The sequence below is a fragment of the Nanorana parkeri genome, unplaced genomic scaffold, assembly GCF_000935625.1.
Source record: "Nanorana parkeri isolate BGI_ZX_2015 unplaced genomic scaffold, ASM93562v1 scaffold69, whole genome shotgun sequence".
Lineage (NCBI taxonomy): Eukaryota > Metazoa > Chordata > Amphibia > Anura > Dicroglossidae > Nanorana > Nanorana parkeri.
In genome coordinates, this window is record NW_017306337.1 from 2,155,860 (window position 1) to 2,170,200 (window position 14,341).

Here is a 14,341-nt window from a genome sequence, read left to right on the forward strand (position 1 = left end):
AGATTCCAAGAAGACCATCTTGAGCGTGCAGCAGGCCCCGCCCCATAGCATCCTCAAGCTCCATAAAAATCCACTGCGTCAGCGGTAGGGCTTGCCCCATAGTGTCCCCAGACTCTACGGAGACTGGCTGTGTATACAGTTAGTCCACCCATCCCTTATTTCTCCTAGCAGTGTACGTAGGCTCACCCTCATGTGTAAAAGCAGATCAACAGGAGGGACATGACGGGCATGGGAGGCTAGAAAAGATGGATAGCCCCTGTTCATTAGGATTTTGAACCCAGAATCCTTTGGAGGTGGATGTTATCTCTATGACATGTATATCATCACATGGGCTTTTATCTTTTTATACTATGTTAATAAATTGTACTTCATAAAGACAGCAGTGTAGTTGTGGTTTTTCTCTCCTGCATTTGTTGAAGACTTCTAGGTTGGATTCAGGCAGCTGTGGTTGTCAGTGAAGAAAGTACCTTGGATGTGGGCTGGTCATAATTATGGTGGCGCCAGAGATTTGGCATCTAATGTTGGCATATGATATATAAGGTTTAAGTAGAAACCCTGAAACTTCTCCCTCTGAAACAAACAGAGTGAAAATCCCCCAAGACCTAAGCTGAGCGAATAGAATGCAAGCTAGAAAGCATAAAGTGGGAAGGTGTTCGAAACTCCCGTTTGTATCCTCGGGACACGATACTCTTGACCCAGGGTTCCTAAACGCCATGGACCCAGATTCCGAAAAGAACGACTTTTACATGTGGGGCCATCTCTGTATTGTGAGGAAGGCTTTGTCTGGGACTTAGGTTTACCAGACATGGTCTTTCTGCAAAATAGGATGCCTGGATTGGACTTGGGGCTTGAGAAAGGTGAAAGAAACTCTTTCAGTATCAGAAACACCAGACTTTTCTATGGGAGCCTTTGCCTTCTTCTTTGAAGGATTTCCTTAAAGCAGGTATCTGGGGGTAAACAAAAATGGCACCACCCTTCAAAAGGGCATCCTTTCAAGCAGCTTTTTGCAGCTTGGAAAGCTTGGCAGACCAGCAATTAAAGTGGACCTTGACCCCTTTTTACTAAAAATTACATCAGGGTGCTCCTCCCACTTCCTGGCCACCTTAGACCAGGGGTGCCCACAAGGTCGATCGCGATCTACCAGTCGATCGTGTAGGGCTTCTCTGGCTCCCCGCTGCTCTCCCCATCTGTATGCAGCGGGGATCCGAGAAGAAGTGAAAGAACCGCTGCAGCCCACGGCGGAGGACGGAGCCTCTGTCATAGAACTAATGCCGAGCAGTGAGGAGAGAGAGAGACGCTCTGGCTGGGTCTGACAGGCGGCGCCTCTCTCTCCTCTCTCTTCACTGTTGTCTAGTACTATGCGTCCCCAGTTATGAATGAACAGTATATGATTTATATCACTTCCTGTTCATTCATGAGCTTTTTAATGGGGAGAAGCACTCTGTATAGAGGCCCCTCCTCATTCAGAAACTGGTGATAGTAAATAGTTTCTGAATGAATGGGAAGCCTCTGTGCTTTCCATTCATTTAGAATAGAGGCTGCAGAAAAAGAGAGATTGAGGACTTTGTGTCCTCAATTTCTTTTTCGATTTTAAAAGGGAAATATCAGGGGGTTGTTTGGACCCCTAATATTTCCCCGAAGCCCCCCCAAGGGTAAAAATAAATTAAAATGAAAAATAAGAAAATGAAAATAAAATAAAAAATAGTAAAAAAAGAAAAAAAAAAGTTTTTTCTTTTTCTTGCCTCAGGCGCTAAAGGAGCTGCCTGCGGCTATGTCCCCGCGCTGCTCATGTGCCTGCCGGCTCAATGTGTCAGACACTACAGATGGAAAGGGGCGGGACACCTCTCCCCATGTGCAACGTCGGCCACACGAGCATCACGGGAGGACAGGACGTCAACACCTCTAGGGCACACTGGAATGTAAGCCGGCTGACTCCCTGCGTTCAGGTGCGGGAGGGGGTGTGGGGTTGTATTGAAGTCAATGGCACCGCAGCCATGCCCCCCGCCCACAGTGTGATCGCTCGCACCCGGAACGCAGGCACATTAGTGCCTGCATTCCGGTCTAGTGCAATCTGAAAAAATAGTGCTTGCAGCATTTTTGCGGATCGCACTGCACTGGAATGCAGGCACTAACGCAGGCGATCGCACTGTGGGCGAGGGGCCTGCCTGCAGAGCCTGGCTATGGTGCCATTGACTTCAATGCACCGCCGCGCCCCCTCCCGCCCCTGAATGTGGGTGTTTTTTCATTGGTAGATCTCAGTGAGCTCGTCATTTGAAAAAGTAGATCTCCAGACAAAAAATTGTGGGCGCCCCTGCCTTAGACATTAATAATGTAGCCTGTGCCCAAGTTGCATACTGGGAAGGTCACATCACAGTGCATTGCTGGGAAATATCATCTGTAAACTGCAGGATCTCAGAAAAAAGACACTTTTACCCTGAGATGATGTGCATGATCACATGTCCTAGTCACATGCGCCAGAGTTCCATTAGTAAAAAAAAAAAAAATGGCCACTGTGAGAAGGGGGAGTAAAGAAAAATAAGGTATCCGTTTGCAGATTGCCATTACTAAATGTTTCTAAAGGTGCCTTTGTTGTCTTTTTAAAGAGAAGGGTAAAGTTCCTCTTTAAGCCAGTGAATCCTTTGTATTCGAAAATAGGAGGCACATTCTAGAAATTTGGTAAACTGCATCAGCCAACCCTCCACATAATAGCACAGGGCCATGCACATGAGTTCCAAGTGCTAGGGGACAGAAGGATTTGTCAAGATAGATCCAGGATCCCTGCTCTTAGGTCTAGTCAAGACAACAGCCTCTCAGACTGCCATAGATTCAAATGCAGGTTGCATGGCCAGACCCATTAGTGAGAATAAGGCCTTAAAGAGGGCTTCCAATCTCTTGTCTACTGGAGTCTTATAAACAGGAACATGCTCCACAAGGGTCATTATCTGTTTTTGTTCAAACATGAAATGGAGGGACCCACTACAGCAGCCGATAATTTTTTACAGGAGACCAATAGGACATCAATGGAATGACTAACACCGCCGGGACTCTGTCTACAATTGTAAAGTCGACTGTCTGCTTTACAATAGAAGCAATTCTGCGAACTCACCTCTCGCCAGATCAATTCTACAGGTGGGTAAACTTCCCACCGCCTCTCCTGCCCGACACCCCCAACGTGTTTAACGGGCTCTGCTGCCCCATCTACGGGCCCGGGACTGGCATTTCGGGTGTTGGTGGGAAGCTGGGGTGGAGAGCAGCGAACATCCATTCACCGATCTCCTCCCCATACTACGGGACCGGGAGCAGGAGATTACATCACTTTCGGTCCCATAGCTGTTAGTGCTGGGCTCCTGAAGCCGAGCAATAAGCTATTGATCTGCACTTCAATAGTTTATGTAAACGTGGAAATGTGATACTAGGAGTCTTTTGGACCCCAGTATCACCTTAAAGAGGACTTGTCATTGACAATATGCCATCATATAGGGGCTTGTAAGCCCCCCTATGTAAACGCAAATAAAGTTTAAAAAAAAAACTGTTTTTAAAAATATCAAAAAGGAAATAAACGTACAAATAATAAAGAAAATTGTTAAAGTGCCCCACCAGCACGCGCGTCATAACTTGTAATCAGGCACAGAGCATAAGGGTTGGTATTACAATTAGAAATCCATACATGCGCTCCCTCTAGTGGCTCTCCACAGAAGGAACACAAGCACCATCTGTCTGATCACGCTTTAATGCTCTTATATCTACAAAGTCTGTTCAGCCACACAAATAAGAAGGTTTAAAAAGATTAATACAATAAAAATTGCCTATGTATTTAAAAATTACTGCAAAAAATACCAAGACTAGAAAATACTTTTTGGTACATATTTTTAGTATATTCCCCACCTATTAATATTACCTATAAATTATGTCATTTTTCTGTAGTGGATTGGGAATGTCAGTGGCGGTCAACTTTGAGAATATCAAAAGGCTTCAGGTACAGCCCCCCAAATGTCCAGAGGACCACACAGTAAAATATATTCTTAAAGACAGACAGCAGACAGGTAAATGAACAGATCAACACTGCATTTTGCAAAAGTGTTTTCATGTGTTGAGGGGCACTGACCTCCCACAGGTGTCACTAAAACAGGTGCTCCAACTAGAAAGTATTTTTCTTTATAACCGTTTTAGTGACCACTATAAAATTTTTGGATTTACCCTCACTTTCTCTCCTGGAGACAATGGTAACCAGGACATATAGGGAGGTTAATCTTCCCAATGTGGACACAAATACCAATAAAAAACAAAACAGGCGGTTCTAACTCTTCTCCCTAACCAAATCTAGAAAAACAAATGTTTTGGTTTGAGTTATAATGGAAGAGGGAAAAAAGGAGGTTTTAAAGGGTCTGATTACTTGCAAAGAAAGAAGAAAACTAAAAATATTTTTCCCTCAAAAAGACCCCTCAAAAAAACAAACATAACTTACCCAACAAACAACTCTTCCATTGAAACAGGGCAGCTTTGCATTGTCATCAGAGATCTCTTCTTTAACCACCCTGGAAACAGGATAAAAATGATTATTGAAATGTTACACAGCTATATATAATTCTACCAATATGTCCAGAAATCCACCAGTCCTTAAGTGGACCCATCATTAAAATTCACTCCTCAAAAAAGTAAGGACATTAGTGTAAGCAATAACAAACCAGGAGTAATATTTTAATAAAAGAAAAAAAAAAACCTCCTTATAGATGCTTAAAAGGAGAACTATGAGATGAGTGCTTTTCACTCACCTCATAGTTCTAGCCGACATGTGATAATGAGACTATCACAGGTCGGCTCAGTAGATCGGGAGGTGAGCGAACACATACCAGCGTTCCCTCACCTCTCGATCCTGTCACAGCTCTCTGCTGTGACAGGGGAGTGGTTGGATTCGCCCCTCCCCGCTCCGATCCTCCACCCCTGACTGGCGGAACGGACCGGGGAGGGGACGGGTACAGCTGGCTCTGCCTCTACATAGGCAGAGCCAGCTGTAACTCACGCAGCTGGGCGGATCCAGACATAATTGTCGGGATCCGCTTCAGCTGCGGCATTTCAGTATACCGCGAGCTGTAGCTCGCGGTATACTGCGGCGTCTCAGTATACCGCGGCGTCTCACTATACCGCGAGCTGTAGCTCGCGTTATACTCAGCTTAGGGTGACGGGAGGACGCTAGTTTCTGTCCTCCCGTTACCCTAAGGAGAACTATGGGGAAAAGCCCTAACCCCATAGTTCTCCTTTAAAGCCAATGGGAATGTCATAAGGTTAGTGTTATGGGTTTCTTGGCATTAGAGAGACTGTAAGGAGTAACTTTCAGACAGACCCCATCTGGTAGCCTTGTTCTGATTTAGGCTACATTCACACCTGAGCATTTAACCCCTTCCCGACCGAATATGGGATTATACCATCATGAACATTCATTTAATTAACGACCGGTGGCGGGATAATCCTGTCGTTCGGTACAATGAGCACTGGTCCGTAAAGGGACCAGCAGCTCATTGAGTTACTGCTGTTGATGGGTCCCTCGGGGTCCGAGGCAGACCCTCAACAGCAGATTAGGTGGTCAGAGTCCTGTGATCACAGTGCCATGACAGTCACAGAGCCAGCAGCAGCAGCTCACGGATTTGTAAACAGCTAGCTTGCTGTGTGTTACAAAAGTGATACAAAAGTATCTCTGGAGGAGAATACTGTATTCTACTTGGATATGAAATTATCAAAGCTTGTGTAAATGAAAAAAATAAAATAACCCCTTAGTGCCCCATAGATTTTAAAAAAAAAAAAAATAAAGTTTTTAAAATTAAAAAAAATAAATAATAAAAAAAATATATAGTTTGTTCAGATTCCTGATATTTCCCCAGAACCCCCAACAGTAAAGTAAAAAAAAAAAAATTATTATTATTATTGATATGTAAAAAAAAACAAATTTCAGTTTTGGCCTGATAACATTTGTATTTTCCGTTTCGGCATGAAAATTCCATTTCGGTTTACCTCTAATACATAAAACTAAAGATACATTAACACACTATGGTACGGAATATCATAATATCACTGAGTGCCATAAAATAAAAACACAACAAAGATTATGCCCTAAGCAAAATAAACTAAGAATGCCCTAAGCCCTAAGCAAAATAAACTAGGAATACTAATTAAATTTATTGAGAGCTAGGAATTTAATCTACTTCTCTTGTGTAATACGATAATGCAAATTCACAAACAACCAACTATGCTGTTTAGACACTTTACAGATACACTGCAGGAAAAATGAATCTACCAAGACAGAAATTCTTTAACAAGGGACTTCCCAATCTAAACTATAAAAAAATATAATTTGTGCCCTGACATGCTTTTTTGCAGCATTAGGTTTAATAAAAAGGTCAAACAGAGTTGATGTGTATGTAACCTCTTCGTACCACCATCTTATATTCCATTTTAAAAGTTCATCCTCTACTTTGTATTATGCACTAATAAAGAGAAGTGCATCAAGAGGCATAAAAAGCATTTGTTAATGTGCATTAGAAAACATGAGTAGAGTTTCATGCATAAATAGGAAGGGAAATGTAGACTATGGTATACTTGAGCCCGGCGTGTGTTCTATAGAGTCGGGGCTATCGCTATAATGAAGCAGAGATTGCCTCAGACGGCATCTCCTTGGGACACATGGGGTGGTGGCAGCTGCCCCTCCTGCCCCCTTTCTTGCCTGAGCATCTCAGCTTGCTAAGAGCTCTTAGCAACCTGTGACGCTCTGGCTGGTGTCCCGCCTGGCTCCTGGCAACCAGTGATGTCAGTGGCCTCCGGCGGCTATAAGTCTAGGGACGCCCCTGTACAGAGTTTTATATAAAAAAAAAAAAAAACAACAACCATACACATGTGCAAACAGAAACTTTGTTTTACAAATGAACGCTTAATACATGCCAAAACTGTGCACTATACACAGCACTATGAGTTATCTAAAAAGGCAGTAAAGCACAAGCTTCTTTTTTGAATCACCATCTGTCTGACTGAAACCTCGGACACAGCTTTCCAAACATGGACAAGTCACCAAATGTAAATAATGGACTACTTCCTGCAAAAAGGATAAGCAGACTGAGAACAACATAAGAAAAGCATAATGCTCAACCTGCTGGTTTGAAAGAAGAGAGATTAAATGGGTCAGCCCCAATTCACGTGTGTGTGTGTGTGTGTTCTTACACATACCAAAGTGTGCGCGTTGCAGAACATTCACGCAAAGTGATCAAAATTCAGATGGGCCCACAAGGTTCTATCACGTCCTCTCCCCCCAGGCAATCCTCCTCGGTCATTGTTGATTCGGCTTTTGAGTTCATTCATAACTGGATCCAAGGTTTTGCTGTTCCCTGGCTTTTCCCAGGAAACTCAGAAAAAGGGCACAACATTTCAAGAGGTGAAGAAATGCCTTCAACAACTACAGTTCCCATACTCAATGGTTTACCCTGCTAAGCTGTGGGTTGTGGCGGATGGAGAAACCCATTTTTTGAGATGCCTTCTCAGGCCTCATCCTGACTGGACAAATATGCCAAGAAAAAGCAATGGAAACCATGACCGATTTTGTGCTATCCTAGTTTGTGACTCTCATACTGTCACTGAGTTGCAACCTATATGCAGTATTTTATCCGCTTGTCTGAGGTTTTTCAATATCTTTGCAAATTGCTGTAAGGTTCTCCCCATTATTAGATCTTAAGGCTTTTTTCCAACATTTGCTGCTAATAACATCTTTGCAGCTTCTTGTTGGTGATCTACATAGCATTATTTGCACCCACATGTGCTCCTGCGTGTACGGTTCTCCCTATACCCATTTTTTGTTGATTAACTCTTTATTAATGTACGTTTAACTGTTCTTTTTACACCAACCATTGCCGTATATTTTCAGGACACTAGTCTTTATCTGGGCACTACTACCACTTAGCTGGAATGTTATTACCTGTGCATTCATTTATTTCTCTGTGCTATTTTTTTTTTTTATCATCTACCCATGCTTATACTACAGCGACTGCTGGAATAATGTGAGCTTGTTCTTCATTTACAACTTGTCATGCCTGAAGCTAGAGTTAAATTTTATATCTTGAAATGTAAGGGGTCTGGGAGATCCAGTGAAAAGGCGTGCAATATTTACCTGCTTACTCATACATAAACCTTCCATCGTCTGTCTACAGGAGACACATACCAGCAAAGAAACGTGTAAACTGGTGGAGCGGAAGTTCTGCTAGCAAGCATTTCATTCCTTCTTCTCTGCATACGTGAGAGGAGTGTCTATACTCAGTCACAAAAATGTACCATTCTCCTGTATACAGACGAAAATAGATGCTCATGCGCGTTTTCTATTTCTTCACTGTCGTTTGTACAATATGGAATGTGTTGTTGCTAATATCTATATTCTACTCTAATGTTGGACTTACAGAACTGGCCCGTTTCCCTGTGGACAAACTCCCAATATTGGTAATGGGAGATTTCAATAATGGTATGGACCAACATAGAGATAAATTCCAATCTTGTTATATTCCAGGAGTTACCAACTTATCTGCCTTTGCCAAGTTGTGTCTAGAAATGGGTCTGTCAGATATATGGCGTCTTTTACATCTAACTGAGCAGCAATATATACTTGCCATTCCAAAACACACAATGCATTATCCCGCATTGATTATGTATTGAGATCTTCTGAAATCTTGCCATATGGCACCGATGTTGAAATTCAGCCCAGATGTCTGTCGGACCATTTCATGTTATCGGCCCGGCTCACTTTAGGTCAACAATTCTCCTCTACTCCGTGGCGCCTAAACCCCTTTTGGTTATCATTGATATGTGAACGTGCATCATTGGAGGCCGATATTTCCTTCTTTTAGTCTTTTAATGTAACTTCTACTTTTGGATTACTGGTTTGGGATACCTTGAAAGCTTACCTTAGAGGTCTTTTCATAAAACATATTAGTTACATTAAGTCAGCCAACATGAATGTGTAGCTTGTCATGCAGTTGCCGATAGTAAAAAGACATGTATATCTCACCCATCTGAAGTTATACAAGCTGCTTGGACTAAGGCCACCAGTGACCTTGCGTCTCTGGTGCATACAAGATCACAAACCAAGCTATTTTTTTTACGAAGAGAGTGTTCTGGGCTGAGGGGGATGCCCCGGGTAGACTTCTGGCCCAGATTGCTCGCTCTCAACAATCATCTGCCTATATTGGGTCCAGCAGAGATACATCTGGCTCTATATGTACAGATAATCATTGCATAATGAATATTTTCTCCCAATTTTATGCCCAACTATATACCTCTAAAGCAACATACTCCGATATTGATCTTGAGAGGGATCTCTCAGGAATAACTTTACCTACTTTATCTACGTTAGATACATAAGATTTAGAGGCTCCTATTACTTTATAGGAGATGGAGCGCACGATTGCTAGCTTCCCAAATGGCAAGGCCACTGGTCCTGATGGATCGCCAAAAGTCTATAGGAGCTATAAACAATCTATCCTTCCTCTTTTACTACAAACACTAGACTTGGATTTGGTACGTCTCCCAAAAATTATGTACAAGGCCACCATTGTTGTGCTTCCTAAAAAAATAAATAAAGACCCTCTTCAACCATAATCCTATAGATCGATTTCCCTGCTAAACAGTTATGTTAAAATCCTAACTAAAGTGTTAGCCAACATATTGTGTACTAAAATGTCATCTATTATACATCCAGACTAATATGCTTTTTTACCCAATAAATCTACTGCTGTTAATTTACAGAGGGCCTATCTGAATATGAAAATACCTATAGATAATACTGACAACAGAGATACCAAAAGCATTCCATAGTCTCGAGTGGCGGTACCTATGGGCCATCTTATCCTTGTTTGGGTTTGTTCATCATACTCCCTCTGCCAAAATTAGGATTAATCATTCTTTTTGCTCTAGCTTTTGTTTAAAGAGGCACTAGACAAGGTTGTCCTCCCTCCCCTTTATTGTTCGCACTGGCTATAGAACCTATTGCTGCAATAATCGGAAAATCTCCAGATAGTGCAAGTTTTAAAAAAGGAGGTATGGAGAAAGACAAACTTGCATTATATGCTGATGACATCCTGCTTTTCTTTGCAGATACTCTGTCCACCTTGCGTAACGTAATGTTACATCTGTCAGATTTTGCTGCATACTCGATTCTTTCGGTTAACTGGGACAAATCCAATTTACTTTCCATTGACCCTTTACCAAATCCATTGACGTTGATTTGTCATGTATTGCGATATGCTCACAAAATTACTTTTTTGGGTATCCGAATGTCTCTGCAACTCACCGCCTATACCACACTCAATCTGTTCCCACTACTACATCAAGTCAGATCTCAACGTGATTCCTGGATTGAATTGCCTCTCTCAGTGGCTGGAAGAGTTAATCTTTTCAAAATTGTCTGGATGCCACAATTATTGTATATCTTGCACAATTCCCCAATTTGGCTCTCCTCTAAAATGTTTAGGCAAATTGACAGCATTTTAAGGGACCTTATCTGAAAATGAAAACAGGCCTGACTAAAACTAGTTACCCTACAGAGACCCAAGGATTTTGGAGGCTTAGCTCTTCCTGGTCCTTGGCTTTATTTTCTTGATTCCGAACTACAACACTTCTCTGGATGGGATTGTGAGGCAATGCATTTACAATCGTTTTGCTCTCTTCAATATCTTTTTGACACCCATGACCCTTTAGGTTCTATAGAAACGGACTTGTCTGGTAAAAAGTTCTCCCACCTAACTACAGTCAGTCTGATGGGGCACGTTTGGGAGGCAGCCAAGTGACTTTTACATATTTTATGTCATACTAGATATACCACAATTTGGAATAATGGGAGGCTTCTGGAGCTCCTCATGTTGCAGGGTTTCAAGAATTGGTGGCAGGCAGGAGTATGTACTGTTGCTCAGTTGTATGAGGATAACACCCTTTGTTCATTACAACAATTACAATCCATGTTTGGATTGCCTCACAACGCCTTTTATCAATATCTGCAACACAGACCCACTCTGACCTCTCAATCTGGTAACACTTCTCCACACTTCTTCCCAACCCCAGCCCTGGATGCCCTTGTTGCTTTGTGCAGTACCAAGGGCATGCTTTCTTATTTGTATTTGTGCTTATTAACCAACTTGACATTACAATCTACTTTGAGTAGGAAAATTACCTTGGGTCATATTACAGATGATGACTGGACGAATGCAGAGTACTGTCCTCTCAAAAGTGTTCTTTTCCACTTCTCATAGATTCACCCAACTTTTTATTTTGCACAAGACTTGTCACACACCTGAGTTTTTGTTGAAAGCAGGTATCAAGAATGATCCTTCCTGTCCAAAATGTGGCTTTCATCAAGGATCCTTAATACACCTACTGTGGATGTGTCGCAAATTGGTCCGATATTGGAATGCAGTACTCACAGTCATTTATTCAGTCTTTGCTATATTGCTGGATAACATACCCAGAGTTTGCATACTTGGAATTTTGGACTTCACCTTGATGCACTCGCACACCATGTTAGCTATACACAGAACCCGATTAACTGCTAGTTGGCTGCTGGCAAGAAAATGGATATCCACCTCCCCCACCCCCCTCACTATCTGATTGGATTGCTGAGCTACATCAGATTGTAATATTTGAATGCATTACCTACCAATATAGAGGGATTGGCGGGGACAATTCGATGGCTAAAATACCGTGCCCACTAGTGTAATTTCAAAACGCTTAGAATATTTACCATCTTAGACACATCCCTTTTAAGCCCAGAATACACCTTGGTTACATTGGATCCAAGTCTCTCCGCCCCTCTTTGATCTCAAGATGTGATGTAAGTTTTTATATATGCCTAGGTGATCTGGATCTTCATATTCTAGTTCACTGGTATTGCACTACTGATATGTGCATGTGTTGGATGTTTTTGTTATCTACCTGTTTTTATGCTATTTGTTTACATTACATGTCTATTGTTAAAAGGGGGGGACTCTGCAAAGTGTCCCCACACAATCCGACCCTTAAACTCCCGTTACCAGCACTCCCTTGCTGCTCCTTCCTCCTCCAGCACTTCTGGGTACGGAGGAGTATGTGACCTCGTCCCCTTGCGACAGTATTCTCCTATTCAATTTGTAGAAAAGAAGGGAAACATTGCCAATAGTTGGTTGCACTACGCTTAAACTGCAGCAATGTGTGATCATAGGAGATCAACTGCTCAGTTTTGCTACTGAAAATCACTTGAGGAAGCTCAAATTAAAAGAGAATAATCTCATTAATGGTTTAGCATAACAGTTGAGCGTCTAAATATGGCCCATGTAGACCTAGTCAAAAAAACTCAGAATTGCCCGCTACATTTTTTTCCGTACTTCAGCCTAACTAAAAACCCATACAGGTCTGGATTTGCCATGAAAGAGGGAAGGGAATGTGCTCCTCTTCAGATGTATTTATCCATGTGTAATTTAATCTCTCACTACTTAAGTCTATTTACAATACATTGCTTTCACAATAAATTATTCTGTAAAAGTGCTTGAGAGGAGCCTCAAAGTGGTACTAAAGGCTATTCGGTTTTTACCTTCATGCATTCTCTGCATGAAGGTAAAAAACGCCCTGCTACCTTTCCTTGCCCCCCCCCCCCATCCACCAGACGATTTGTGGTGTGTACCTGAAGTTCCAGGTTGAGAGGGGTGATCCCGAGGCCACTGGGAGCAGGGCAGCGACAGGATGCAGCACCTGCCCATCAAAATACTGTGAGGAAGGAGGGAACAGGGGCATGGCTTGTTGAGTGCTGTGTTGTGAATAAACACAAGCGTTTATTCACTTTAAGTATTTCATCTGCTGGCTGCAAGTAGAGATAGTCATACGCAAGATTGCCTATTTAAGGAAATATACACACAAAATTGATATAGTCCTTTTTGTTTCCTAATAGATCAAACGTTTTAAATGTATAAAAACAGAACAATTATAATTAGAACAGATGCAGCACGGCTGGCTCTTATTATTGTTGGGTTCCTTCTAAGGAGCACTGGCTTTTCTTCTCTTTTATATTATAATTTAAGGTGATGAAGTCTAACGTACACAAATTGCATTGGCAGACCTACCAGCATGTTGTATTGGCCCACCAAGAAAAGATCCATCTAAAAAGACATTTATTGATACTTTTCCTTTAAGATGACCCGGATGCAGCACAATATACACAGATTAATCTGCTGGTTAGCAGTCAGCTAATGATATTACTGTCTAATTACTATGTTACTGATATATATAGTGCTTGAATGTTCTCTCTGAGCAGAGATACTTGCAGGAAGTGTTTACACTTTGTAGACCAATGGTGACCCGATTAAATTGCATAACTGCCCTATTAAGCAAAGGGAATCCTCATATGAAATCTGTGTACATAATATTAAAAGAGAACTATGGCCCAACCTTTTTTGGCTGTAGAGTTCTTTTGGGGCACAGGAGGACCTTTCCTAATGTCCTCCTATGACCCAAAACTCAGCATATAGTCGGCTATTGCCTACTATATGTTGACAGGACAGAGCTGTGCTGCAGTAGAGAAAGCTCCCAACAAAATTGTCGGGATCCACCCTGCTGCCCGATTTGACAGCTGGCTCTGCCTCTCTTAGGCCCGGTTCACACCTGGGCGTTTTGTAGCGCGTTCCTACGCTCTGCAAAATGCTCAAACACCGAAATCCCATTATTTCCTATGGGTATGGTTCACACCTGGGCGTATTACAGGCCGTATGAACGCACTACAAAACGCCTACGCCCAAAGAAGTACAGGAGCTTCTTTGGGGCGTTTTTGTCGCGCGTTTCCATTGGGATACAGCCAAGTAGCACTCGGAAACATGCGTTTGGCGTGCGTTTTTTTAACCGCGAAACGTGCCACAAACACCTGACACGAAATGAGTGACAAACGCGCATATTCGATACGCCTAGGTGTGAACCCAGCCTTAGAGTAAGCGGTGCCTGCCTCCTCCCTCGCCTACCCCTGCAGTCAGCACTGAAGGAGAGGAGGGGAATCCCTGCGAGGAGTGATGACTGGCAGTCAATGATCTCTGCAGGGAGAAGATCGGGAATTGAGCGGTCAGTTATATGTGATCGCTCAATTCTCGATTAGCCAACATGTTACAGCTGCAGTGTCACATGTCAGCTCCAATTATGGTAAATTTTTCACTCTCCCCATAATTATCTTTTAACAATATAGAATTAAATACATTTTAATAAGATTTTTTTTCACCAGGCATTTAACTAAGAACAATACAGTACCATGGGTAGAGCTACAGCTGAAGCAGTGTTTACCAGGTTTTCATCCATAAACATTAGTACCGAT

General features: G+C 42.3%; 1 protein-coding gene across 2 annotated transcripts in view; it reads right to left on the minus strand.

Annotated features, from left to right (window-relative positions):
• Positions 1-14,341, minus strand: part of DVL3 (dishevelled segment polarity protein 3) — an 80,060-nt gene that overhangs the window by 38,712 nt on the left and 27,007 nt on the right. For both annotated transcript variants that reach the window (XM_018576541.1, XM_018576542.1), the window contains exon 2: positions 4,466-4,535. In XM_018576541.1, coding sequence (XP_018432043.1) covers positions 4,466-4,535 — 70 coding nt within the window. The remainder of the gene's footprint in view (positions 1-4,465; positions 4,536-14,341) is intronic.